Below are 27865 nucleotides of genomic sequence, written 5' to 3'. Positions count from 1 at the left end.
TAGATATAAGATATATAATGGGTCTACATCTTTCACATGTTCCAGTTCTACTTTTTCTCACTTGTATTTACTGTGGCAAAATACACGCAATGTGAAATTTACCGTGTTAGCCATTTCTTCCCTTCTTATTCCAGTAATTACTATGTGGTGTATTTTTTTAACCGTTATAACCATTTTAAAGTACGCACTTCAGTGGTATTAAATATGTTCATAATGCTATGCAACCATCACCACCATCATCTCCAGAACTCTTTTCATCTCCTAAAGCTGAAACCCTGGGCCCATTAAACAATAAATCCTCATTCCCCCCTCCCCCAGACCCTGGCAACCACCCTTCTACTCTGTCTCTATTATTTTGGCTAGCCTAAGTACCACATATGAGTGGACTTGTACCGTATTTGTCTTTTTATGTATGGCTTATTTAGCATAATGTCCTCAAGGTTCATCCACACTGTTCCATGTGTCAGAATCTCCTTCCTTTTTTTAAAATAATGATAACCCCATTGTATGTATATATCACATTTTGTTTAACCGTTCATCTGTGGAAGGACATTCGGGTTGCTTCCACCTTTTGGCTCTTGTGAATAAGGCTGCTGTGAACATGAGTGTGAAAATATCTCTTTGAGATCCTCCTTTCAACTCTTTTGGGTATACATCCAAAAGTGGAATTGCCGGGTCATATGGTGATTCTATTTTTAATTTTTTAGGAACTACCATTTTTCTGTTTTCCCATGGCAGCTGCATCATTTTACATTCCAACCAACACTGCATAAGGGTTCCAATATTTCCACACCCTCGCCAACACTTATTTTCTGTTTCTTTTCTTTTTTCTATTTTATTTTTCTCGAGAGTAGCCATTCTAATGGGTGTGAGGAGGTATCTCAATGTAGTTTTGATTTGCATTTCCTAATGATCAGTGATACTGAGCATCTTCTTCATGTGCTTATTGGCCATTTGTATATCTTCCTTGGAGATAATATCTATTCAAGTCCTTTGCTCATTTTAACATCAGGATGTTTTGGTTTTTGTTATTGAGTTTTAAGAGTTGTCTATATATTCTGATTAGTAATCTTTATCACATAGGTGATTTGCAAGTATTTTCTCCCATTCCATGGGTTGCCTTTTTACTCTGTTGATACTGTCTTTTGATGCACAAAATTATAAAATTTTTATAAAGTCCAATTGTCTATTTTTTCTTTTGTTGCCTATGCCTTTGCTGTCATATCCAAGAAATCATTGCCAAATCCAATGTTGTGAAGCTTTTCCCTTATGTATACACTTCTAAGAGTTTTATTGTTTTAAGTCTTAGATCCACTTTGAGTTGATTTTTGCACATGGTGTTAGGTAAGGTCCAACTTCATTCTTTTGCATGTGGATATCCAGTTTTCCCAGGAACATTTGTTTTTGTCAAAAATCACTTGACAAGGGCTTCCCTGGTGGCGCAGTGGTTGAGAATCCGCCTGCCAATGCAGGGGACAGGGGTTCGAGCCCTGGTCTGGGAAGATCCCACATGCCACGGAGCAACTGAGCCCGTGAGCCACAACTACTGAGCCTGCGCGTCTGGAGCCTGTGCTCCGCAACAAGAGAGGCCGCGATAGTGAGAGGCCCGCGCACCGCAATGAAGAGTGGCCCCCGCTTGCCACAACTAGAGAAAGCCCTCGCACAGAAACGAAGACCCAACACAGCCATAAATAAATAAATAAAAATTAAACTTTAAAAAAAAAGAGAGCAGCTACTTTAAAAAAAAAAAAAAAAAATCACTTGACAATATATGTGAGGGTTTACTTCTGGGCTCTCTATTCTATTTCATTGGTCTGCATATCTAATTCCATCTATTTACATGCCTTTGTTTTATTATGGGAATTTCCACAGATCTATCTTCAAGTTCATTATTTGATTTTTCAGTTTTAACTAATCTGTGAAGTATTAAATTTCTGTGGCTATATTTTCAATTTTTTTAAATCCTACTGGGTTCTTTTCCAAATATCATTCTTCAGGTTTCAATTTCTTCTTTTATGTTGAATGATTTTGAACATACGACTTTTCTATTCTCTGATTATTATACCATCATCTCAAATTCCAAACTCTAACTTTCCTGTTTACTGTATCTGTTAACTCTTGCTCTCGGTGGATTATTTCTCTGTATTTTATCATTTTTATTTTAAGTTCACCACTAAGGGGACTTGTTTTTTTTCCATAAAAATAATGAACACTTATTGCTTCACAGGCTCTAACAGAGGGAAGCCTGGGACAAGAAACATAAACTAGAATGGTGGTTGCCAGAGGCTGAGGGCAGGAGGAACGGGAATTATTCAATGGGCAGAGTTTCAGTTTTGCAGGAGGAAAAAGTTCTGGAGATTGGTTGTACAACAATCAAAATATGCTTAACGCTACTGAATTGGGCAGTTAAAATGGTAGTTAAGATGGTAGACTTTACATTATGTGTATTTTACCACAATTAAAAATAAAAATTAATAAAAAAATGAAGCCTGTGATAGAACAGGTAGAAAAACAGAAGATCTGAAGATAAGGTAGAATTGGCAGATAGCTTCGGTTTACTGCACACCTATAAACAAGCTCCACGGGACTTCCCTGGTGGCCCAGTGGTTAAGAATCCGCCTTCCGATGCAGGGGAGTTGGGTTTGATCCCTCGTTGGGAACTAAGATCCCAAATGGTGTGGGGCAAGTAAGCCCACTTGCTGTAACTACAGAGCCCACGTACTCTGGAGCCCACATGCCACAACTAGAGAGCTCGCGTGCTGCAACTACTGAGCCCATGCGCTCTAGAGCCTGCACACCACAACTAGAGAGAAGCCCGTGTGCAGCAATGAAGAGCCCGCATGCTGCAATTAAGACCCAACACAGCCAAATAAATAAATAAATAAAAATATTAAAAACAAACTCCAGGGCCACCATTTAAAAACAGAAGCAAGGACTTCCCTAGTGGCACAGTGGTTAAGAATCTGCCTGCCAATGCAGGGACACGGGTTCGAGCCCTGGTCCGGGAAGATCCCACATGCCACCGAGCAACTAAGCCCATGCGCCACAACCACTGAAGCCGGCACGCCTAGAGCTCATGCTCCGCAACAAGAGAAGCCACCACAATGAGAAGCCCGCACACCAAAACGAAGACCCAATGCAGCCAAAGATAAATTAATTAATTTTAAAAAATAAAAAAATAAAAAATAAATAAAAACAGAAGCAAAACCAAACCGTGCCTTGATGGAATCTTTCCCCCATCAACAGCCAATCCTCTAGACAGAACTAACTCCCAGCAGCCTCTGCTTCTTCACCCCCGAGAAGGTCAGTGCCCACATCTGGCTCCTGCTCTTCATCACTCCAAAACGTCTCCGATGACCCTACATCCAAGGGACCCTTCCCACCCTCTACCCGGCTTCTTCCACGACCTGTTCTCGGGGTCGCCCCCCTTCCACACCTGCCCGGGCCTGGCTCTTGGTGGGGGGTCTCCTTCTGCTGCTGACTTCTGTGTCTTGGGGTTTGCCCTTAGACACCCTCCCTGCTCACTCCTACACAACCACATCAATCCCCACTAAGTCCTTCTTTCACTTTTAAGACTAAAAAAAATATGTAAACAGAAACAACAATGGCCCCTCATCCTACTGCCCAGATGGCATCTGTTTTTCAAAAACAAGGAACAAAGGGCCTATATGTGCAGAACCGGAATATTCAGAAAGCCTCAGAAGGTAAAAGGCATGACCCCACGCAGTTGTTCAAGCCCGAAACCCTGGAGGCATTTGTGATTCTTCCCATGCGTTGCCGAGCCTCCCACATCCAAACCCTGGTCCTGTCACTTGCGCTCTGCCCGACGGCATCACTAACTCAGCCTCTCTGCCCCTCCTCCACCACCAGCCGCCGTCCACTTGCTCCCCTCAACGATTCCAACAGCCTCCTTCCCGCCTCCCATCCCACACCTGTCCTCCAAGCCAGCTTCCACACAGCGGCAAGAAGCTTCTCTCCTTGCGAACCCCTCAACCGGGCTCGTGTCAGGTCCCTGAACATGCAAGGGCTCTCCTGCATCCCTGCATCTCAGGGCCTGTGTGGTCAGCCCTGACCGTGGGCTTCCCGGGCTGGCACCTTCTCACCCTTCAAGTCTCCGCTTACACAGCCACTCAGGAGGACCGTTCCTAACCACCTATCTAAAAAGGTGTCTGTCTCTGTTTTCATACATCCTAGACTTTTTTTTGTTGTTTGCTTCTTTTATGGTGCATATTATATGTCTATATGATGCTCTTATTCATCTGTTTGCTTGCTTATCTCCACGCCAGCCCACCAGCCACGAGACGGGGACCGTCTGCACCTTATGCCCCACCGTATCCCAGCACCAGGTTATTTGCAGTAAACTCCGTTATCTCCAATAGACATGCCAGGCACTGTGCTAAGTATTTTATATAAGCTTTGTCTTAATTTTCACCTGCCAAGTAGGTATTATTTTTTCCCACTGTGTATATGAGGAAAGTAAAGCTCAGAAAGGTTACGTAATAAGCCCAGCATCACACAGCTGGGAAGCAGCACGGCCAGGACCCACACCCAGCGGTGTGTCTGGCTCCAAAATCCACGCTTGCTTCTCCAGCTGCGCTCCCCCCTCGTACTGTCTAACTCTCCAAGTGGACAGCACGGCATCGCCTTACCATGTAGGCCGCAGAAGCCAGTACGTAAATGACGGCCTGGGCTCCAAGCTCTGTCACGCTCATCAATCCTGAAATGTTCAAAAAGTGGAGTAAAGTGAACATTTTCCTTATGAAGCTAGAACCTAATGTAATTTAAGAGAAGCCAAGATTGCCCCCAGAAGCATAATCCAATGGCAGAATTCACTATCTGTGCCAAGGAGAACCCCATTCAGGAAGCATCCAAGAACTTCAGCAGCTAAGATGGGATACAGGCTCATTCCAGAAGCCCCCATTTCACCAGGGAACAAAACACGGGGCTTACGTAGAAAACCATGCGGTGCGCCGGGGTGCAGGTCATCCTTCAGGGAGACGGGGGGCCACAGTGTGGAGGGAAAGACAGAGGGCAGTGGAACTCCATGAGAAGGGATGGGACTATTAACGCATTCCAGTGTCCACAGAAACTTTCAGATCAAGTATTATTACCCTCTGTCTTTGCTGTTTTCTCTATTCCTTCACTAGCAGTGGATGGCTAAGGTGAATGCCCGTGACCAAAACTGTTCTAGGTCAGAAAGAAACCCAGAGCGAGGCTAAAACAGAGCAAAATCAGTCACTCTGTAAATGCCCTAGGATCTTGGCACAATGCCTAGCAAAAGTCGGCTGAGCCACAGGATGGCCAAAGAGTCCTGAGACCTAGACTCGGGCTTTGTTCTCCTGCTCCGTGACCTTGGCAGGTCGCTCCATGACCTTAGCAAACGTCCCTTTCAGAGCTACAAAATGAAAGGCAGTGGGGGAGCACAAAGCCTCACCCAGCTTGAATAGTGTGCTTATGGTTGGATGAGGAGTGAAACCTGTACTGAAATCTTCCATAAGGGCCTGATGAAAGCAAGAGGAAGGAGAAGCAAACCTGGGTCTCCTGAAAAGCTCTGTAGACATGACTAACCAGGCTGTTGACAGGCTTCCACTGAACTGCTGACCAACCTGCAAGGCAGGTTCCGACTTCAAAGGTCCAGCACTCAATGCACACCGTGAACGTGCTGGGGATGGCCAGCTGGGTGAAGGAGCCCCACTCCTGGAAACAGGCCCTGGTCCAACCTGGAGGACAGGGAAGAACACAGCATTTACTTTTCCACAGTCTGATACCAACAATCCTATCTCACACGCGTGCCTCCACCAAAAGCTCAGAGACTGGGAGGAACCAGTGTTCACCGGAAAAATAATATATTTTAAAGAGGTCAACAAGCCCAGAGTTTGAGATGGTGGGAACAGAGCTGACAAAATGTAGTGAAACTGAAGTCTGTATATGCCCTATGACCCACACGTTTCACTCCCATTATACACAGCAGAGAAACTTGTGCAGAGTCCCATAAGAAACCACATAGGTATCCCTGTGGCCAGTGCGCTTGTGGGATGATGGGGGCATCAAGGATACAATCACTAGGGAGCTAGAAAAGTAAAATATGATGGATGGATATTACAGAGAAAAGCGGAACACTGGGCGTACACATGGCAGTATGATTAGATCTGAACTCCACTGTGCTCACAAGCAACTAAAGTAAAACTAGATAAACTGAACTACATCAAAATTGAAAATTTCTGGGCATTAAAGGACACAATCAACAGAGTGAAAGGGCAACACACAGAACAGGAGAAAATACTAGTAAATATTCTATCTGAAAAGGATATCTGGATATCATAATATCCAGAATATAGAAAGAATTCCTACAGTTCAACAGCAACAACAATTTAAAAATGGGCAAAGCCTGGTGGCACAGTGGTTAAGAATCCGCCTGCCAATGCAGGGGACATGGTTCGAGCCCTGGTCTGGGAAGTTCCCACATGCCGCAGAGCAACTAAGCCTGTGTACCACAACTACTGAGCCTGCGCTCTAGAGCCCACGAGCCACAACTACTGAGCCCGCGTGCCACAACTACTGAGCCTGTGCACTTACAGCCCACACTCCACAACGAGAGAAACCACCATAATGAGAAGCCCCCGCACCACAACGAAGAGTAGCCCCCGCTCTCCGCAACTAGACAGCCCACGCACAGCAACGAAGACCCAACACAGCCAAAAAATAAATTAAAAAACAAACAAACGAACAAAAAAATATGGGCAAAGGACTTGAGCAGACATTTCTCCAAAGAGGATACACAAATAGCCAACTGGCACATTTTTTTAAAATGCTCAACATCACTAATCATTAGGAAAATGCAAATCAAAAAAAACACAATAAGATATCATCTCACACCCATCAGTTGGCTGCTTTAAAACAACAAACAAATAGAAAATAACAAGTGTTGGTGAGGATGTGGATAAACTGGAAGCCTTGTGCACTGCTGGTGGGAATGTAAAATGATGCAGCCACTATGGGAAAACAGTATGGTGGTTCCTCAAAAAATTAAAAATAGAACTACCGTATGGTCCAGCAAAATCATTTCTGGATATATATATGTATAAAAGAATTGAAAGCAGGATCTCAAAGAGATATTTGTATACCCACGTTCATAGCAGTATTATTCACAATAGCCAAAAGGTAGAAGCAACCCAAATGTCCATTCACAGATGAATAAATAAGCAAAATGTGGTCTATACATACAATGGAATATTATCCAAACTTAAAAAAGGAAGGAAATTCTAACACATGCTACAAAATGGATGAACCTTGAGGTCATTATGCTAACACATAAGACAAAAAGGCACAAAAGACAAATACTGTATAATTTTACATATGTGAGATATCAAGAGTAGTCAAACTCACAGAATCAGAAAGGAAGACAGTGGTTGCCAGGGGCTGGGGGAAAGGAGCATGGAGAATTGTTAAATGGATACTGACATATAGGGAGAAACTGACAACAATACAGTAGTAGTAGTAACACCCCTACTGACATTTTCTGTCAATGGACAGAAAATCAATGTGGTCTTAAATGACACAATACACCAGTTGGACTTAACAGATATCTACAGGACGTTACAACCAAAAACAGCAGAATACACATTCTTTTCAAGTGCACATGGGACATTCTGCAGGACAGATCACATGCTGAGCCACAAAATAAGTCTCAACAAATGTAAGAGGACAGAAATTATATCAAGCATTTTTTCCAACAACAACAGTATGAAACTGGAAAACAACTTAGAAAGAAAAATGGGAAAAGAACAAACACATGGAGACTGAAAAACATGCTACTAAGAAACCAATGGGTCAATTAAGAAATCAAAGAGGAAATCAGAAAATAACTTGATACAAATGAAAATGGAAACACAACACTGCAAAAATCTATGGTATACAGCACAAGCAGAGGGAAGTTTATAGCCATACAGGCCTTCCTCAAGAAACAAGAAAAATCTCGAATAAACAACCTAACCTCCCACCTAAAAGAATTAGAAAAAGAAAAACAAAGCCCAAAGTCAGCAGAAGAAAGGAAATAAAGATCAGAGAGGAAATAAATGAAAGAGAGATTAAAAAAAAAAACACAATAGAAAAGATCAGTGAAACCCAGAGCTGGTTTTTTGAAAAGATAAACAAAACTGATAAACCTTTAGCCAGGCTCACCAAGAAGAAAAGAGAGAGGACCCAAATAAAAAAAATAAGATATTTGCAAACCATATATATGATAAGGGATTAATATCCAATATATACAAAGAACTCATACAACTCAACATCAAAAAACAAACAATCCTGGACTAATTTTCTTGTCAACTGCATTATTATGAACTTTCATCAAATCTTTAACCGTGGTCATTTTTAAGTCTTTTGTCATTTATAGACAGTTCTGGGTGTACTCTGATGCTTTTGTAAATATGTTCCTATAAAAGGGTTTCATCTTCAGGAAATTCATGGAAAAGACTCTGACAAGTACAGGTTTCTGGTACCTGACTGTACTGCTGAACTGAATGAATAAGCATTTTCAGAACTCTAATGAAAAACTGATGAGCTCATAAAAGTGCTAACAAAAGATCAAGATGAAAAATAAATTAATTACATGGGACTGAGTGAACTGATGAGGATGAGTATAATTTTTGTGACTTTCTGTTCGAATTTAAAAAAAGAAAAAATCCCACAAGGACTCAGAGGCAAAGAATATACAAATCAATTTTCACTGCAAAGTAAAGGAGCTGTTACAGTGGAGGATTACTGGACTCAATGTCAATATTATGACATAGTATGAGTGTGTTTCATGTTTGGTAATTGCAATCATTGTTGCTTTTGTTGTGGTCATCCATGTACAATGCTTGGTGTCAGTCTATTTATCTCTTGTAAAAATAAAATACAGTGTGTGTGGGGGGAAAAAAAAAAAAAAAAAAAAAGAGGTAATGTGGAAAAGCCAAAGCAAGCAGAGGGATTTAAAACCAGCTGGAATACAGCCGGGAAAGAAGTTAACACCCCTAGGCTTTCCATGAACTTTTCTACCATGAATCCTAAGCCAAAGGAACTTTCATGATCAGAAATTATTTGGAAACCTGGTTTCAAACTCACTGGAAAGATGATACAAGAAATGCCTAACAGGGAAGGTTTTACTTAGATTAATTGATTAATTAATGACCACATAACAACTCAAGCTTACTTTGTGCATGTAAAGGTATGAGTAATACCCAAAACCACAAACTCAGGAGTAATAAAAGACCTTAGGTTGAAAGCTCTAAAAAAAAAAAAAAAAAAAAAAGAATCCGCCTGCCAACGCAGGGGACACGGGTTCGAGCCCTGGTCCAGGAAGATCCCACATGCCGCGGAGCAACTAAGCCCGTGCGCCACAACTACTGAGCCTGTGCTCTGGAGCCCGCAAGCCACAACTACTGAGCCCGCGTGCCTAGAGCCCGTGCTCCGCAACAAGCGAAGCCACTGCAATGAGAAGCCCATGCACCACAACGAAGAGTAGCCCCCGCTCACCACAAATAGAGAAAGCCCGTGTGCAGCAATGAAGACCCAACGCAGCCAAAAATAAATAATAATTTTTTTTAATTAAAAAAAAATCCGATTAAAAAATAGGCAGAAGACTTGAATAGACATTTTCCCAAAGACATACAGATGGCCAACAGGCACATGAAAAGATGCTCAACATCACTAATCATCAAGAGAAATGCAGATTAAAACTGCAATGAGATATCACTTCACACAGGTCAGAATGGCCATCATCAAAAAAGACCACAGATAACAAATGCTGGCAAGGATGTGGAGAAAAGGGAACCCTCTTGCACTGTTGGTGAAAATGTAAATTGGTGCAGCCACTATGGAGAACAGTATGGAGGTTCCTCAAAATACTGAAACTAGAACTACCATATGATCCAGCAATCCCACTCCTGGGTATATATCCAAAAAATAAGGAAAAGACTAATTCAAAAAGATATATGCACCCCAATGTTCAAAGCAGCACTATTCACAATAGCCAAGACATGGAAACAACCTAAATGTCCATTGGCAGAGGAATGGATAAAGAAGATGTGGTACGTATGTACAATGGAATATTACTTGGCCATAAAAAAATGAAATAATGCCATTTGCAGCAACATGGATGGACCTGGAGGGTATTATGCTTAATGAAATAAGTGAGACAGAGAAAGACAAATACTGTATGGTATCACTTATATGTCTAAAAAATAAACTAGTGAATATAATGAAACAGAAATAGACTCACAGATACAGAGAACAAACTAGGGGTTATCAGTAGGGAGAGGGAAGGGGAAGGGGCAAAATAAAGGTAGGGGATTAAGGGTACAAACTATTGTGTATAAAATAAATAAGCAGGGCTTCCCTGGTGGCACAGTGGTTGAGAATCTGCCTGCCAATGCAGGGGACATGGGTTCGAGCCCTTGTCTGGGAGGATCCCACGTGCCACGGAGCAGCTGGGCCCGTGAGCCACAACTACGGAGCCTGCGCGTCTGGAGCCTGTGCTCCGCAGCAGGAGAGGCCGCGATGGTGGGGGGCCCGCGCACCGCAACTAGAGAAAGCCCTCGCACAGAAACGAAGACCTAACACAGCCAAAAATAAATATAAAAATGAATTAATTAATTTAAAAAAAAATAAAAATAAAAATAAAATAAATAAATAAGCTACCAGGATATATTGTACAGCACAGGGAATATAGCCAATATTTTATAATAACTATAAATGGAGTATAATCTATAAAATTTTTCTATCACTATATTGTACACCTGAAACTAATGTAATATCAAAAATTCACTATACCTAAATTTTAAAGAGTAATGAAAAGAATTTTACTTGTTGCTTTCCATCAAGACTGGAAAGGAGGGGCTTCCCTGGTGGCGCAGTGGTTAAGAATCTGCCTGCCAATGCAGGGGACACGGGTTCGAGCCCTGGTCCGGGAAGATCCCACATGCCACGGAGCAACTAAGCCCATGCGCCACAACTACTGAGCCTGTGCTCTAGAGCCCGTGAGCCACAACTGCCAAGCCCGCGTGCTGCAACTACTGAAGCCTGCGTGCCTACAGCCCATGCTCCACAACAAGAGAAGCCACCGCAAGGAGAAGCCCACGCACTGCAACAAAGAGTAGCCCCCACTCGCCGCAACTAGAGAAAGCCCGCGCGCAGCAACAAAAACCCAACGCAGCCAAAAATAAAATAAAATAAATAAATTTTTAAAAAACCACACACAAAAAAGAATTCTTTAAAAAAAAAAAAAAAGACTGGAAAGGAACAAGTAAAATTCTCTCTTCACACATGACACCATCCTATACCTACCCAAAAAATCCACAAGAAAGCTCCTAGAAAGAACAGATCACTTCAGCAAAGTGTCAGGTACAAGATCAACAGAAAGGGACAGAAAGTAGATTAGAGGTTACCCAGGGCTGGGCAGAGGGAAAATGGGAAGTTACTGCTTAATGGGTAGAGTTTCTATTTGGAGAGATAAAAATGTTTTAGAAATGGATGGTGGTGATGCTTGCATAACACTGTGAATGTACGTAAGGGCACTAAATTGTACATTTAAAAATGGTTAAGGGCTTCCCTGGTGGTGCAGTGGTTGAGAGTCTGCCTGCTAATGCAGGGGACACGGGTTTGAGCCCTGGTCTGGGAAGATCCCACATGCCGTGGAGCAACTAGGCCCGTGAGCCACAACTACTGAGCCTGCGCGTCTGGAGCCTGTGCTCCGCAACAAGAGAGGCCACGATAGTGAGAGGCCCGCGCACCGCGATGAAGAGTGGCCCCCGCTCACCGCAACTAGAGAAAAGCCCTCGGACAGAAACGAAGACCCAACACAGCCAAAAATAAATAAATAAAAGGGGAAAAAAAGGTTAAAATGTCAAATTTTACATTACATATACTTTACAATTCAAAAAATAGAAAACAAAAACAGATTTTACTAAATTTACAAATGGATGTTAAGATGCTTAAGGGAATTTAGCTAAGTTGACAGTGGTGCTGATTGTTTAAGAGTTCCATCTGTTCACGTGATTTGATAAGACATTAATCAAACTTCACTTTAACAGAGCAGAGTGATTTGCAAGAAACAGCTAGGATTTTGTATTTGCAATTTTAACTCATTTAATATTAATTCTTACAAACCAGTAGGCTTCTATGAACAAAAGCTGCCTCACGTTGAATTTGAATTTCACGTTGAATTTCACGTTGAAATTCTCACGTTGAACCTGTAACTTTTATATTTTCAGTAACTTAAATATTTTATAAAATTTTTAAATTTCCCAAAAGATAAAAACAAAAAAACTCTGAGGAAAAAAAAATTCAGAGACCAGAATCACATCTTTCTGAACAATAAATAACATAAGAAATCAATGTCCTCATTACCTCCCCAGGTGTTGACGTGGAATTTTTTCCACCACACGTACAGGAAGAGAAGAGCAGACAGGCAGAACTGGGAAGTGGTGTCCGCCCAGGCAGATCCTCTGAAGGAGAAAAAGCTATCATCACCTGGAGTACATTCCTCCCAAATATAAGCTTTTGCTCTCACAGTTATTAGATGAGCCCAGAGCTCCTGGACTACCTTCTTTTTAAACACTGAATCCACTTATAATAGACTTGTTTTCTTTTCATCAAGACTGAATTTTTGCGGAAGAACCCAATGTTACTAGAAAAGCAAAAGGACATAAAGACTTATCACCCTTCCTTGTTCTGATAGCCTTAAATAAACCATCAAATAAATTCTTAAACATACTTAGTTCAAAGGCTATGGCAGGGACTTCCCTGGTGGTCCAGTGGGTAAGACTACGTGCTCCCAATGCAGGGGGCCTGGATTCGATCCCTGGTCGGGGAACTAGATCCCACATGCATGCCGCAACTAAGACCCGGCGCAGCAAAGATTAAAAAAAAAAAAAGGCTATGGCAAACAGCTACTGTGTTCAACAACTGGTCTAAGGTCATAGTAGTTTTATTTCCCAGGATTATAATAAATTTGTTTTGTCTTGGGAAATAACCTGAGAGCATCGTCAATGGATGACATTTTATCCCCACAGATAGAATGTGCCCTGTTCTGGCACAGACACCTAGGAACTCTGCATTCTCTTCTATTTTTTCATTTCACTCTCCTGACCAGTTCTCACATTTTATCATTTCTTAATCCATTCCTGTGTTTTTCTCCTCTTACCCACCTATTCCCAAACTGCCCTCTGTATATCTGTTTAAAAAAACCTTCTAAAAGACAGTCTCTGAGGTTCATCTTCAGAGAAGCCTGCTGAGATGCTTATGTGGGTCAATGTCACCGCTTCTCAAACTTGGCCCCTGACTCTTCATTCCCCCACGGCCAAAGCCTCTTTCGGTTTTCTGGAAGGTGTTACAAATGTTTTTTCATTGATTGGTCTGTGTTCCAACTCTGCACAATCCTTCAATTAACGGCTTTTGTATATATTTTTTACTGCAACCGACAGTAAGAATTAAATTTCCGTCACTATCCAGTACCCACATGCCATAGAAGCAAACGTCTCATGAAAAACACCCCCAGGCCACCTTCTATTTTCTATTCTATTTCATCTTATTTCATTCATAATATATTTAACTTTTCAAAGTGCTGGTCATGACCCACGAAACCAGTTTTCATTTATAAAGAAACACACTGCCCTAGGGAATTCCCTGGCGGTCCAGTGGTTAGGACTGTGCACTTTCACTGCAGCGGCCCAGGTTCAGTCCCTGGTGGGGGAACTAAGATCCCGCAAACTGTGCAGCACAGCCGAAAAAAAGAAAGAACACACTGCCCTAAACCACCTCAAAACTGCCGGGGCCCGGTCCACGAGTGCTGGTGAGATCACGCCAGCCACACGGAGGAAGCAGGCTCTGGGGGCCTCAAGCGAGGGGGGGACCAGCACATGGCACCCGCCCAGGGAGGTCTTACTCTGTGTGACCCCTGCCTGCTCGAGCTTCTTTGAGACGGAATCTGGCTCCATTCCTTACAATCCAGGGACAACGGGAAAATCCCTACAGGCCTCTGCCCACCTCCTGCCTTTGCTGGGGTCACCCCTCCCTGTCTGCCCAGGCTCGGGGTCACCCTCTTCCGGGCGGGTGTCAGCTCCCCGCTCTCCCCAGACTAAGCCCCACTGTTCCTCCCTCCCGGGTTCCAGGGCACCTACCGCCTATGAACACAGCTTGGCATTCCCCACCGGGCTGCCCCCTCCCCTGCATCCCAGCCGGCACACAGCAGGCACTCAGTACATGGGGGATGGAGGGGTCACTGCTCACATGACTCCGAAGTGCAGGGCGTACAGCAGGAGAGCATTCGTGCCCACGTTGAGGTCGTTCGCTGCAATGCCGGTAACCACTTGAGGCATGATGATGCCCTAAGAGCCCCAAGCAAACAGGGAACGTGAGCACTTCCAACAGCCAGTCAGTTGGGTGGTGAGAGAGAGCAGGAGACATATACATTGGTCTCTGTTCCCTCGGTTCCCAGCACAGAGCTCCTAAAACCCTTGCCGTTCCCTCAGTGCTGAGCGCACCAGGAGCATCTCTTACTCTAATATTTGGTCTTTGACCCCGCCTCTGACACAGAGCTCCTGAACGCCTTATGAATTCCTTAGTTACAAGAGCACCAGGAGTATCTTTGGTTCTAATGAGGCGACCCAGGATGGGCTCCTGATGGGGGCCGGTCACCATGATTTTCAGGCTCCCCACCCCCACTCTCCAGAGAGGGGGGACCGGCTGGAAATGGAGCTAATGAATGATCGTGCCCTTGTGAGGACACCTCCGTAAAGTCCCAACAGCGCGGGCTTCGGGGAGCTTCCAGGCGGGTGAACACGGGCACAAGCCCCTCCCCATACCCTGCCCCACGCACCTCTTCCACCCGGATGTCCACCTGGATCCTTTATCATGCCGTTTTATAATAAACCGGTGAACAGTAAGAGACAGTGTTCCCGAGTTCTGTGAGGAGTTCTAGCAAATTAATCGAACCCAAGAGGAGGTCGTGGGAACCTCTGATTTATAGCCAACTGGTCAGCACAGGTGACAACCTGGACTTGCAGTGAGCCTCTGGGGGGGTCAGGGGAGCAGGCACGTGGGACTGAGCCCTTAACCCCTGGGATCTGACGCCATCTCCAGGTACACAGTGTCAGGGTGAAATTGTACGACACCCAGCTGGTGCCCTGGATTGCTTGGTGTGGGGAAAAAAACCCCACGTCTGATGTCACTTCTGAGCGTGGTAGTCGTGTGAGAGTGAAGGGCAAACGCAGGAGGAAGACTGAAGTTTTCCTGAACAGGTGATGAAATGAACATTCAGAGTTAAACAGGCGACAATTTTAAATGACAGCAAAGTAACCCAAGACCAACAACGGCAGGAGTCGGGACCACGGGGCGTCTCCCCCTCTGGTGCCGCCTGAGCCAGACCCACCCGGTGGGTAACTGCCTCTGCGTGACGACAGCATCACAGAGAGAAAAGAGAGGGGACAACCACGCCAAGAGCCAGCCAGTCCCAGCGTGAGGTCTATAAGGAAAGACCACCTGCGAGGCGCCAGGATTGAGGCTGGGGGGCACACGAGGTCACCTCATCCAGGGTACCCAGCGATGCCCGTGGCGGAGCAGGGCTGCGGCGAACACTCATCCCTTTGTTCTTACTTTACTCACTTCGTTTGTATCTGCTGCCCACACGACACTGGTACTTTCTTTAAGTAAGACTTCTGCATTTTCCCCCTGCATTTAAACGGCTGACCACTGTCAAAGTGCAATGGCTTCGTGGACAAACGGTGACACGCAGGCATTGGGGGCTGAGTTCGGTGGGCTGGGGTGCCTCTCCACTCTGCCCGCACCCACCCTGCCCTGTGCTGCACGAGACCCCGGGGGGCCCTGCACACGGCTGCGATGGTGGCCGTGGGACACTGGGTCCTCCTCCCCTAAAACAGGCGCCAGAGTCAGTCTGAGGCCGGTGCAAAGGCAGAAACCAGGTGGCCTAGAGGATGTGACGGGGCCGGGCATCTCTCTAGGGCGGGGCACATCCATCCACAAGACTCCACCCAGCCAGAGCTCGGGGTAGAACCTCAGGGAAAAAACTGTCCATTACTTTTATGGAAAATTCCCTAAGATATTTTTACCGGGGGCTCGGGGTGGGTGGGCGGCGGCCCAGTTGGCAGCGTGGCACTCTGGCCGGTCCCGCAGGGCCAGAAAGCGGGCTGTGGACATGCAGGTGGTGACAGTGCTCAGCCTGGAGCTTGGACCAAAGCCCGCTCCCCTGGGGACCTCAGTGCAACAAGGCCTCTGCTGGAGCCTCAGTGCATCTCTGTCTAAGCACAGTCAGGGTCGGGGCACAGAGCAAGGAAGGGGGGTGGTTTAAGGATGGGCGAGATGGACGCACGACGGGCTGCAGGTGCGGCCCGGATGGAGAGGGTGCAGCCCGGTGGGGGACGGGTCCCAGGTGGCCCCCACAACGAGGAGCCACACGTTTGATTCGGTCTGGCTCCCGAGTCTCACTGAGCCTGGGGAAAGGGGCGGTGTGAGCTGGGACGGCCCAGAGCCTCGGACCTCCAGCCCACTCCACCTTGCAGCCCGCCTTCCACCGTAACCCTCAGGCCTAGCCCAGCACTGGGCTGTCATGTTAGAAAGAGAAATACTCGAAGCAGATCCTTAAGGCAGAATAGTTTGCAGAAAAAAATCTAGCTCTGAATCCCAACTCAGAACCTACCCTCTTCTTCAGCCCTAACTCTCCTCTTCTGTAAAGCTGGGTAAAATAATTACTTTCTTGCAAGATTGCGAGAAATGACTCTCAGCACGCTGTTGGGTGTGTCTGCCTAAAACCCAAACTGGGGAAAGCTAGGGAAAAGCCCGCCCCAGAAATACAGACTTTTAAATATCGAAAACTTTAGATCAGACTTTGGAGCCAGACTGAGTTCAAATCCCAGCTCCTTGGCTTACAATCTGTATGACCTCGGGCAAGTCACATCATCTATGTACCTTAGTTTTCTTATCTAAAAATGGAAAAGATAGAGCCTACTCACATTGTTATTAGAATTAAGTTAATATATTTATAAGGCATTTAGAACAGTATCTGGCACAGAGTAAACAGACAAATTATTGTTAATAAACAGAATAGAAATACCACGTTGAATTAGGGAAAAAAATATTTACTACACATTCCCAGTATTATGGAGTAAAAATATTAAAAAATCTGTACCTGACTTTGTAAATATTTTGCCTGCAGCTGGAACAGGAATGTGGCCTGTAAGATAAAATAGAAAAACAGCTCTCGTTGATTAAAAAAAAAGTCTCATTCCCACAGTTTACGTCGGTTCTGGTTTTTAGTAAGATATTTAATCTTGTTATGTGACCTCAAATTCAGAGACTCAGACCCACACTAACCAAATGCTAGGATAATCAAATGCTAACTATTTGGATCTTCCCAGAGCGGACTGCGTGAGGACAAAAGTGAATTCTAACCAGCTCAAGAGAAGCCACTCGCTGCCCTGACATCTGAATGGCTCCAAGGGTGACAGCTGGCGAGGGTGACAGCTGGCGGTCCTTCCCCAAATCCAGGCGGAACCCAGGAAGCATCCTGATTAATTTGGAATCAAAAGTAACCCTAACCTAGAGACCATCATACAGAGTGAAGTCAGTCAGAAAGAGAAAAACAAATACCGTATATTAATGCATATATGTGGAATCTAGAAAAATGGTACAGGTGATCTTATTTGCAAAACAGAAATAGAGACACAGACGTAGAGAACAAACATATGGACACCAAGAGGGGAAAGTGGAGGAGGGGGTGGGATGACTTGGGAAGTTGGGATTGTCATATATACACTGTTGATATAAAATAGTGTATGAAATAGATAACTATTGAGAACCTACTGTATAGCTCAGGGAACTCGACTCAGTGCTTTTTGGTGACCTAAACGGGAAGGAAATCCAAAAAAAAGGGGACATATGTATACATATGGCTGATTCGCTTTGCTGTACAATAGAAACTAACACAACATTGTAAAGCAACTATACTCCAATAAAAATTAATTTAAAAAAAAGTAACCCTAGAATAAAGAAGGAAATGTCTTCCCCTTATCAGCGTTTATATTTAATTTAAGCTCTTGGACATCAAAGTGGCACAAGCTCTGAGGATCAGTGGGGTGGGGGCGACAGGTCCAAGAAATTTTCAACTTTTGCATGAATAGCACTTTGATAAAATAAACAAACAAAAGGAGAGGAGGCCCGCGTCCACGTCCACGAGCTGCTTCGTGTACGGAAACACAAGTATGTTGTTGACACTCACCGGAAGAGAAGGGATTAAAATCATCACATAGATCTGGGCTCTCCTGAAACAGACAACAAAAAGAGCCTCCAGTTAATATTAAAACAATTGCTGGTCATGCTGTCTTCAAGCTGAATCCACAGAGTATTTTCTAAAAATTACAACTAAAAATAATTTATATGGGAGAAAGTTAATAACACTTGTAAGTAACTGTTTCCTTGCAACGTAAGTCGACATCACATCAGGCCTGCTAAATGTCTGCTTACTCAGGGGAGCTGGACTTGACATTTTTCAGGTCATCCCAGGCAGAAAAGCTGGAAGGAACACAGCCAAATGAACTGAAAGTTGGGCAAAATTCGGAAGCCTCTTGGAAGAGCCAGGACTGCAGCTGTACCTCACAAGGAAGCACGACCAACAGTCTCCAGAAAGCACAGCCCCCCTGCATCCGGCATCCCCAACATCACTGGGGAGCCTGCTAGAACTGAGGGTTAACAATCCCGACTCTAAAAACAAGCGGGAGGCGACCGCGTTGCCCTCTCTGCTACCGCATCGGGGAAAGACACTCTGTGCGTGTGCAAAACGCCAAATGGAGAAACTCCGCGAAGAGCAGGCGGGGCCATGTCTCCCGGAGGGCAGGGTCCCCCTGCATCCGCATCAGGGGGGTCCCCACCAGCCCAGGGTCCCGCAGGCCAGAGTCACAGCTTCCACCTTCCACAGGGTTCAATTCCAGGTGACTGACTGAAAATGTCAGCACAGGCAAGATAACCAGCCAGCCACTGACCGTGACCCTGGGGTTGTGACGCTAGAGATACGGCTGACCTGGAGACCTCGGGGTCTTGCTTCAGCAGCAGGAGGAGGCGCTTGGTGTTGAGGAAGAGGGCCCAGCGCGGGAAGCAGCACAGCATCGGGATGAGGATGCTTCTCTGAAGGACGATCCCCACACGTTCTAGGTTCTTGGCTCCAAAGGACTCGGGAACACAAATACAGTGATGGAGAACGCAGCGCCTGGGCCGCCTGCCCCGCGAACAGACCCCCACCGGAAGCGCCCTGCCCGCCACCAGCAGCCCTGCCGGGTGCTTCCTGCCATATGCTCCCACCCCAGCCGCTGAGCTGGTTGCCCGGGACGACTGGTCCCCTGCTCCAGGGAACCGGGCAGGAAAGAGCTGAGCTTAAAAGGTGTGAGAAGAACTGGGCACATGTTAGAGCCTTCCGGATTCATTCAGCAGATACTTCTAGAACACCTACTATGGGCCAGACAGCCGTGAGGCCTGGGAACTAACTCAGCAGGGAGCAAAGTCCCTGCTCTCATAGAAAAAAATCAATCCGGGAAGGGGAAGAGGATGGAGTGTTGGGGGCAGCGGTGAGCACGGCTCTTGACCTGGTGATGGGGGGGCCTCACCCGGGGGCTGATGGCAAGAGAATGAGCGGGAGCGGCCTGGGGGTGCTGCAGGGCTGGAACAGAGTGGGGGAGGGGAGGGAGAAGGAGGGAGGGGGGAGGGGAGGGGAGAGGGGAGGGGAGGGGGAGGGGGTCACTGGACAGCTCCAAGCAGAGGAACCCCACGAGCGGCAGAGGGACAGGTGGGAGGCCGGGGCACAGAGAGCGGGCAGGTGGACAGGCCACTCCCCAGTGCCCCAGCCCAGGCCTCCTCTCTTCTGCAAGTAACGGAATGACTGTCTCTTTCTTCAACCAAAAGCGTCCGACCTCAACACACATTAAAAGAGACAATGGGACTAAATTAAACACTCAATAACAGAAGAATGGAAATACCAGTGACATATTACAGAATATTATGCAAATACTAAATGGGAAAGTATACACCGACTTCACTGAAACAGAACATTCTCCAAACACTGTTGAAGGGGAGGGATAAAAAAAAAACCATATGCAAATTCTAGAATTGTGTGGGTGTATAAATGTACACAGATTGACATATTTGTAGGATATTCACCAAAAAGTTAATAGAGGTAACTGGGGGATGGGCGGGGGTAAATCTTAGTGATTTTTTTCCACTTTTTAAAATACTTTTCTAGATAACCTAAAATTTATATATGTGTTTGGCCTTTATAATCTTTTTAAAAAGCTATTTAAAATTTGGGATTAACCAAGATGGCGAAGTAGAAGGACGTGCTCTCACTCCGTCTTGCGAGAGCACCAGAATCACAACTAACTGCTGGACAATCATCGACAGGAAGACACTGGAACTTACCAAAAAAGATACCCCACATCCAAAGACAAAGGAGAAGCCACAATGAGACGGCAGGAGGGGTGCAATCAGAGTAAAATCAAATCCCATAACTGCTGGGTGGGTGACTCACAGACTGGCGAGCACTTATACCACAGAAGTCCACCCACTGGAGTGAAGGTTCTGAGCCCCGTCAGGCTTCCCAACCTGGGGGTCCGGCAATGGGAGGAGGAATTCATAGAGAATCAGACTTTGAAGCCTAGTGGGAATTGACTGCAGGACTTCGACAGGACTGGGGGAAACAGAGACCCCACTCTTGGAGGGCGTACACACAAAATAGTGTGCGCATCAGGACCCAGGGGAAGGAGCAGTGACCCCATGGGAGACTGAACCAGACCTACCTGCTAGTGTTGGAAGGTCTCCTGCAGAGGTGGGGGGTGGCTCTGTTTCACTGTGGGGACAAGGACACTGGCAGCAGAAGTTCTGGGAAGTACTCCTTGGCATGAGCCCTCCCAGAGTCTGTCATTAGCCCCACCAAAGAGCCCAGGTAGGCTCCAGGGTTGGGTTGCCTCAGGCAAAACAACCAACAGGGAGGGAACCCAGCCCCACCCATCAACAGTCAAGTGGATTAAAGTTTTACTGAGCTCTGACCACCACAGCAACAGTCAGCTCTACCCATCACCAGAGCCTCCCATCAAGCCTCTTAGATAGCCTCAAACACCAGAGGGCAGACAGCAGAAGCAAGAAAAACTACAATCCTGCAGCCTGTGGAACAAAAACCACATTCACAGAAAGATAGGCAAGATGAAAAGGCAGACGGCTACATACCAGATGAAGGAACAAGATAAAACCCCAGAAAAACAACTAAATGAAGTGGAGATAGGCAACCTTCCAGAAAAAGAATTCAGAATAATGATAGTGAAGATGATCCAGGACCTCGGAATAAGAATGGAGGCAAAGAACAAGAAGATGCAAGAAATGTTTAACAAAGACCTAGAAGAATTAAAGAACAAACAAACAGAGATGAACAATACAATAACTGAAATGAAAACTACACTAGAAGGAATCAATAGCAGAATAACTGAGGCAGAAGAACGGATAAGTGACCTGGAAGACAGAATGGTGGAATTCACTGCTGCGGAACAGAATAAAGAAAAAAGAATGAAAAGAAACGAAGACAGCCTAAGAGACCTCTGGGACAACATTAAACACAACAACATTCGCATTATAGGGGTCCCAGAAGGAAAAGACAGAGAGAAAGGACCCGAGAAAATATTTGAAGAGATTATAGTCGAAAACTTCCCTAACATGGGAAAGGAAATAGCCACCCAAGTCCAGGAAGCACAGAGAGTCCCATACAAGATAAACCCAAGGAGAAACACACTGAGACACCTAGTAATCAAATTGGCAAAAATTAAAGACAAAGAAAAATTATTGAAAGCAGCAAGGGAAAAACGACAAATAACATACAAGGGAATTCCCATAAAGTTAACAGCTGATTTCTCAGCAGAAACTCTACAAGCCAGAAGGGAGTGGCATGATATACTTAAAGTGATGTAAGGGAAGAACCTACAACCAAGATTACTCTACCCAGCAAGGATCTCATTTAGATTTGAAGGAGAAATCAAAAGCTTTACAGACAAGCAAAAGCTAAGAGAATTCAGCTCCACCAAACCAGCTCTACAACAAATGCTAAAGGAACTTCTCTAAGTGGGAAACACAAGAGAAGAAAAGGACCTACAAAAACAAACCCAAAACAATTAAGAAAATGGTCATAGGAACATACATATCGATAATTACCTTAAATTACCTTAAATAATTACCTTAAACATGAATGGATTAAATGCTCCAACCAAAAGACACAGGCTTGCTGAATGGATACAAAAACAAGACCCATATATATGCTGTCTACAAGAGACCCACTTCAGACCTAGGGACACATACAGACTGCAAGTGAGGGGATGGAAAAAGATATTCCATACAAATGGAAATCAAAAGAAAGCTGGAGTAGCTATACTCATATCAGATAAAATAGACTTTAAAATAAAGAATGTTACAAGAGACAAGGAGGGACACTACATAATGATCAAAGGATCAATCCAAGAAGATATAACAATTATAAATATATATGCACCCAACATAGGAGCACCTCAATACATAAGGCAACTGCTAACAGCTATAAAAGAGGAAATCGACAGTAACACAATAATAGTGGGGGACTTTAACACCTCACTTACACCAATGGACAGATCATCCAAAATGAAAATAAATAAGGAAACGGAAGCTTTAAATGACACAACAGACCAGATAGATTTAATTGATATTTATAGGACATTCCATCCAAAAACAGCAGATTACACTTTCTTCTCAAGTGCTCACGGAACATTCTCCAGGACAGATCACATCTTGGATCACAAATCAAGCCTCAGTAAATTTAAGAAAATTGAAATCATATCAAGCATCTTTTCTGACCACAACGCTATGAGATTAGAAATCAATTACAGGGAAAAAAACGTAAAAAACACAAACACATGGAGGCTAAACAATACGTTACTAAATAACCAAGAGATCACTGAAGAAATCAAAGAGGAAATCAAAAAATACCTAGAGACAAATTACAATGAAAACACGACTATCCAAAACCTATGGGATGCAGCAAAAGCAGTTCTAAGAGGGAAGTTTATAGCTATACAAGCCTACCTCAAGAAACAAGAAACATCTCAAGTAAACAATCTAACCTTACACCTAAAGGAACTAGAGAAAGAAGAACAAACAAAACCCAAAGTTAGCAGAAGGAAAGAAATCATAAAGATCAGAGCAGAAATAAGTGAAATAGAAACAAAGAAAACAATAGCAAAAAACAATAAAACTAAAAGCTGGTTCTTTGAGAAGATAAACAAAATTGATAAGCCATTAGCCAGACTCATCAAGAAAAAGAGGGAGAGGACTCAAATCAATAAAATTAGAAATGAAAAAGGAGAAGTTATGACAGGCACCACAGAAATACAAAGCATCCTAAGAGACTACTACAAGCAACTCTATGCCAATAAAATGGACAACCTGGAAGAAATGGACAAATTCTTAGAAAGGTATAACCTTCCAAGACTGAACCAGGAAGAAATAGAAAATATGAACAGACCAATCACAAGTAATGAAATTGAAACTGTGATTAAAAATCTTCCAACAAACAAAAGTCCAGGACCAGATGGCTTCACAGGTGAATTCTATCAAACATTTAGAGAAGAGCTGACACCCATCCTTCTCAAACTCTTCCAAAAAATTGCAGAGGAAGGAACACTCCCAAACTCATTCTATGAGGCCACCATCACCCTGATACCAAAACCAGACAAAGATACTACAAAAAAAGAAAATTACAGACCAATATCACTGATGAATATAGATGCAAAAATCCTCAACAAAATACTAGCAAACAGAATCCAACAACACATTAAAAGGATCATACACCACGATCAAGTGAGATTCATCCCAGGGATGCAAGGATTCTTCAATATATGCAAATCAATCAATGTGATACACCATATTAACAAATTGAAGAATAAAAACCATATGATCATCTCAATAGATGCAGAAAAAGCTTTTGACAAAATTCAACACCCATTTATGATAAAAACTCTCCAGAAAGTGGGCATAGAGGGAACCTACCTCAACATAATAAAGGCCATATACAACAAACCCACAGCAAACATCATTCTCAATGGTGAAAAACTAAAAGCATTTCCTCTAAGATCAGGAACAAGACAAGGATGTCCACTCTCACCACTATTATTCAACATAGTTTTGGAAGTCCTAGCCATGGTAATCAGAGAAGAAAAAGAAATAAAAGGAATACAAATTAGAAAAGAAGAAGTAAAACTGTCACTGTTTGCAGATGACATGATACTATACATAGAGAATCCTAAAAATGCCACCAGAATACTAGAGCTAATCAATGAATTCCGTAAAGTTGCAGGATACAAAATTAATGCACAGAAATCTCTTGCATTCCTATACACTAATGATGAAAAATCTGAAAGAGAAATTATGGAAACACTCCCATTTACCATTGCAACAAAAAGAATAAAATACCTAGGAATAAACCTACCTAGGGAAACAAAAGACCTGTATGCAGAAAACTATAAGACACTGATGGAAGAAATCAAAGATGACACAAAGAGATGGAGAGATATACCATGTTCTTGGATTGGAAGAATCAATATTGTGAAAATGACTATACTACCCAAAGCAATCTACAGATTCAATGCAATCCCTATCAAATTACCAATGGCATTTTTTACGGAACTAGAACAAATCATCTTAAAATTTGTATGGAGACACAAAAGACCCCGAATAGACAAAGCAGTCTTGAGGGAAAAAAACGGAGCTGGAGGAATCAGACTCCCTGACTTCAGACTATACTACAAAGCTACAGTAATCAAGACAATATGGTATTGGCACAAAAACAGAAACATAGATCAATGGAACAAGATAGAAAGCCCAGAGATAAACCCACGCACCTATGGTCAACTAATCTATGACAAAGAAGGCAAAGATATACAATGGAGAAAAGACAGTCTCTTCAATAAGTGGTGCTGGGAAAACTGGACAGCTACATGTAAAAGAACGAAATTAGAACACTCCCTAACACCATACACAAAAATAAACTCAAAATGGATTCGAGACCTAAATGTAAGACTGGACACTATAAAACTCTTAGAGGAAAACATAGGAAGAAAACTCTTTGACATAAATCACAGCAACATCTTTTTTGATCCACCTCCTAGAGTAATGGAAATAAAAACAAAAATAAACAAATGGGACCTAATGAAACTTCAAAGCTTTTGCACAGCTAAGGAAACCATAAACAAGACGAAAAGACAACCCTCAGAATGGGAGAAAATATTTGCAAACGAATCAATGGACAAAGGATTAATCTCCAAAATATATAAACAGCTCATGAAGCTCAATATTAAAGAAACAAACAACCCAATCCAAAAATGGGCAGAAGACCTAAATAGACATTTCTCCAAAGAAGACATACAGATGGCCAAGAAGCACATGAAAAGATGCTCAACATCACTAATTATTAGAGAAATGCAAATCAAAACTACAATGAGGTATCACCTCACACCAGTTAGAATAGGCATCATCAGAAAATCTACAAACAACAAATGCTGGAGAGGGTGTGGAGAAAAGGGAACCCTCTTGCACTGTTGGTGGGAATGTAAATTGATACAGCTACTATGGAGAACAATATGGAGGTTCCTTAAAAAACGAAAAATAGATTTACCATATGATCCAGCAATCCCACTACTGGGCATATATCCAGAGAAAACCATAATTCAAAAAGACACATGCACCCCAATGTTCATTGCAGCACTATTTACAATAGCCAGGTCATGGAAGCAACCTAAATGCCCATCGACAGATGAATGGATAAAGAAGTTGTGGTACATATATACAATGGAATATTACTCAGCCATAAAAAGGAACGAAATTGAGTCATTTGTTGAGACGTGGATGGATCTAGAGACTGTCATACAGAGTGAAGTAAGTCAGAAAGAGAAAAACAAATATCGTATATTAACACATGTATGTGGAACCTAGAAAAATGGTACAGATGAGCCGGTTTGCAGGGCACAAGTTGAGACACAGACGTAGAGAACAGACATATGGACACCAAGGGGGGAAAACTGTGGTGGGGTGGGGATGGTGGTGTGCTGAATTGGGCGATTGGGATTGACATGTATACACTGATGTGTATAAAACTGATGACTAATAAGAACCTGCAGTATAAAAAAACAAACAAAACAACTAATACTAAAGTTTCTTTGGGTTATTTGTACGGAAATATGTTAATATAAATGTTTCAGACATTACATGAAATTTCTAAAAATCTTATATGTTCTGGTATAATGTTATAAGTCATAATTCTAGTTTTTACTTTAAAATGTATACCTCAGAAATAAAAATAAATAAATAAATAAAATAAAATTTGGGAAACAATGTGCCACTAATGGAAGTACATTTAATAATAGAGAAAGATGTCCATTATATATTGATAAGTGGGGAAATAAATTAAGATACAGCCTTTTTGTTAAAAAATATATATATATGAATAAAAATGACTGAAATGTTGAAATGGTGCAAAAAAAAAAAAAAAGGGACCCAAAAAACTCTTTTGAAATAAAATTTCATATCCTATATCACGCCAATCCAGAGTTAGCTTTGGCCTAAATTACATTAAGTCCTTCAGAGTCATGTTCAGCTTAGCCTGGAAAAATGATCTCAGGAAACCCTCATGCATTACCTGATGGGAGCCGAGGGCAACAGCTCAGGAGATACTACATTCGCTCAGCACTGCTCCTTCCTTGGCATGTAACCCTGTCCTCACTCTCCCAGGCTTTGGGTTTAAAGGTAGGACTCATCCATCATATACCACCCCGCTCCAGCCATTCATTCATCCATCCGACCATCCACCCACCCACCCACCCACTCATTCATCCACTCATGCATCATATACCCACCCACCCATTCATCCATCCATCCATCATCCATCCACCCTCCTATCCACACTCCATCCATCCATCCATCAATCATACATCCAACCCATTCATTCATCTACACACTCATTCGTCATACAGCCACTCATCCATCCATCCATCCATCCACCCATCTCTGCCTCCTTCTCTCTCTCCTTCTCACCCATTCAACAAATTTCCAAGGTACCACTATATAGCAAGCACAATGCTGAACCATAGGGCTTCAGAGACTGAAAGGGACACAGCCTTTCTCCCTAAGGAGCTCAGAGTCTAGAAGGAAAACCACTATGGTTATAGATCAGGTGGGTGAGATAAGAGACAGAGCCAGGAGTAAAAGGCCTTGACTGGCATCTGTCTCTGCGCTGGTGATGCCTGCACACCAGCCCAGAGCTCCCAATCCCGAGACAAGCAGTAAGGATGGAGAGAAACGAGCAGAGTCAAGAAACACTACGAGTCAAAGTCAATAGCAATCAACAGTTCTGCTAACGTGTGGAGATGGGGGAGGAAGCAGACAGCTTCTGGCTTGAGTAGCGGGTGGTGTATTCCTGAGAGAGGGAACTCTACAGGGGAACACTGGTGAGCTTAATCCTGGATGAGCTGGGTCTGAGGACAGAATGGAGCCTGGCCCTCCGGGAAGAGATGTGGGCAGGAGATGGCGATGTGAGTCTTCACCACCGCTGGCGGCGGGGGAGACAGCAGCCGGGGGAGGATGTACCACAGTGGGAGGCAGGTGAGGGCAGGGGGCTCCAAGGGGCAGGAAGAAGAAGAACAGACACCACAGACTGAGAAGGAGCCACCAGAGAGGTGGCTGGACCACCGGCAGGATCTGCAACCATGGCAACCAGGGAGTGGTGGAGAGCGGCGGTGGCTGAGCGGGTTGAGGACCAGGATGG

General features: G+C 43.9%; 1 protein-coding gene across 1 annotated transcript in view; it reads right to left on the bottom strand.

Moving 5' to 3' along the window:
- The window catches only part of LOC133080424 (multidrug and toxin extrusion protein 2-like), an 85260-nt gene that overhangs the window by 49662 nt on the left and 7733 nt on the right, over positions 1-27865 (bottom strand). The window contains exons 6-12 of the mRNA XM_061176315.1: positions 19070-19218; positions 18272-18314; positions 17183-17227; positions 14269-14366; positions 12388-12485; positions 5607-5720; positions 4650-4717 (exon numbers count right to left, since the gene is read on the bottom strand). Coding sequence (XP_061032298.1) covers positions 4650-4717; positions 5607-5720; positions 12388-12485; positions 14269-14366; positions 17183-17227; positions 18272-18314; positions 19070-19218 — 615 coding nt within the window. The remainder of the gene's footprint in view (positions 1-4649; positions 4718-5606; positions 5721-12387; positions 12486-14268; positions 14367-17182; positions 17228-18271; positions 18315-19069; positions 19219-27865) is intronic.

Source organism: Eubalaena glacialis, chromosome 19, assembly GCF_028564815.1.
Source record: "Eubalaena glacialis isolate mEubGla1 chromosome 19, mEubGla1.1.hap2.+ XY, whole genome shotgun sequence".
Taxonomy (NCBI): Eukaryota; Metazoa; Chordata; class Mammalia; order Artiodactyla; family Balaenidae; genus Eubalaena; species Eubalaena glacialis.
Note: the sequence above shows the minus strand (reverse complement) of the source record. Positions and strands in the feature narration are given on the sequence as shown.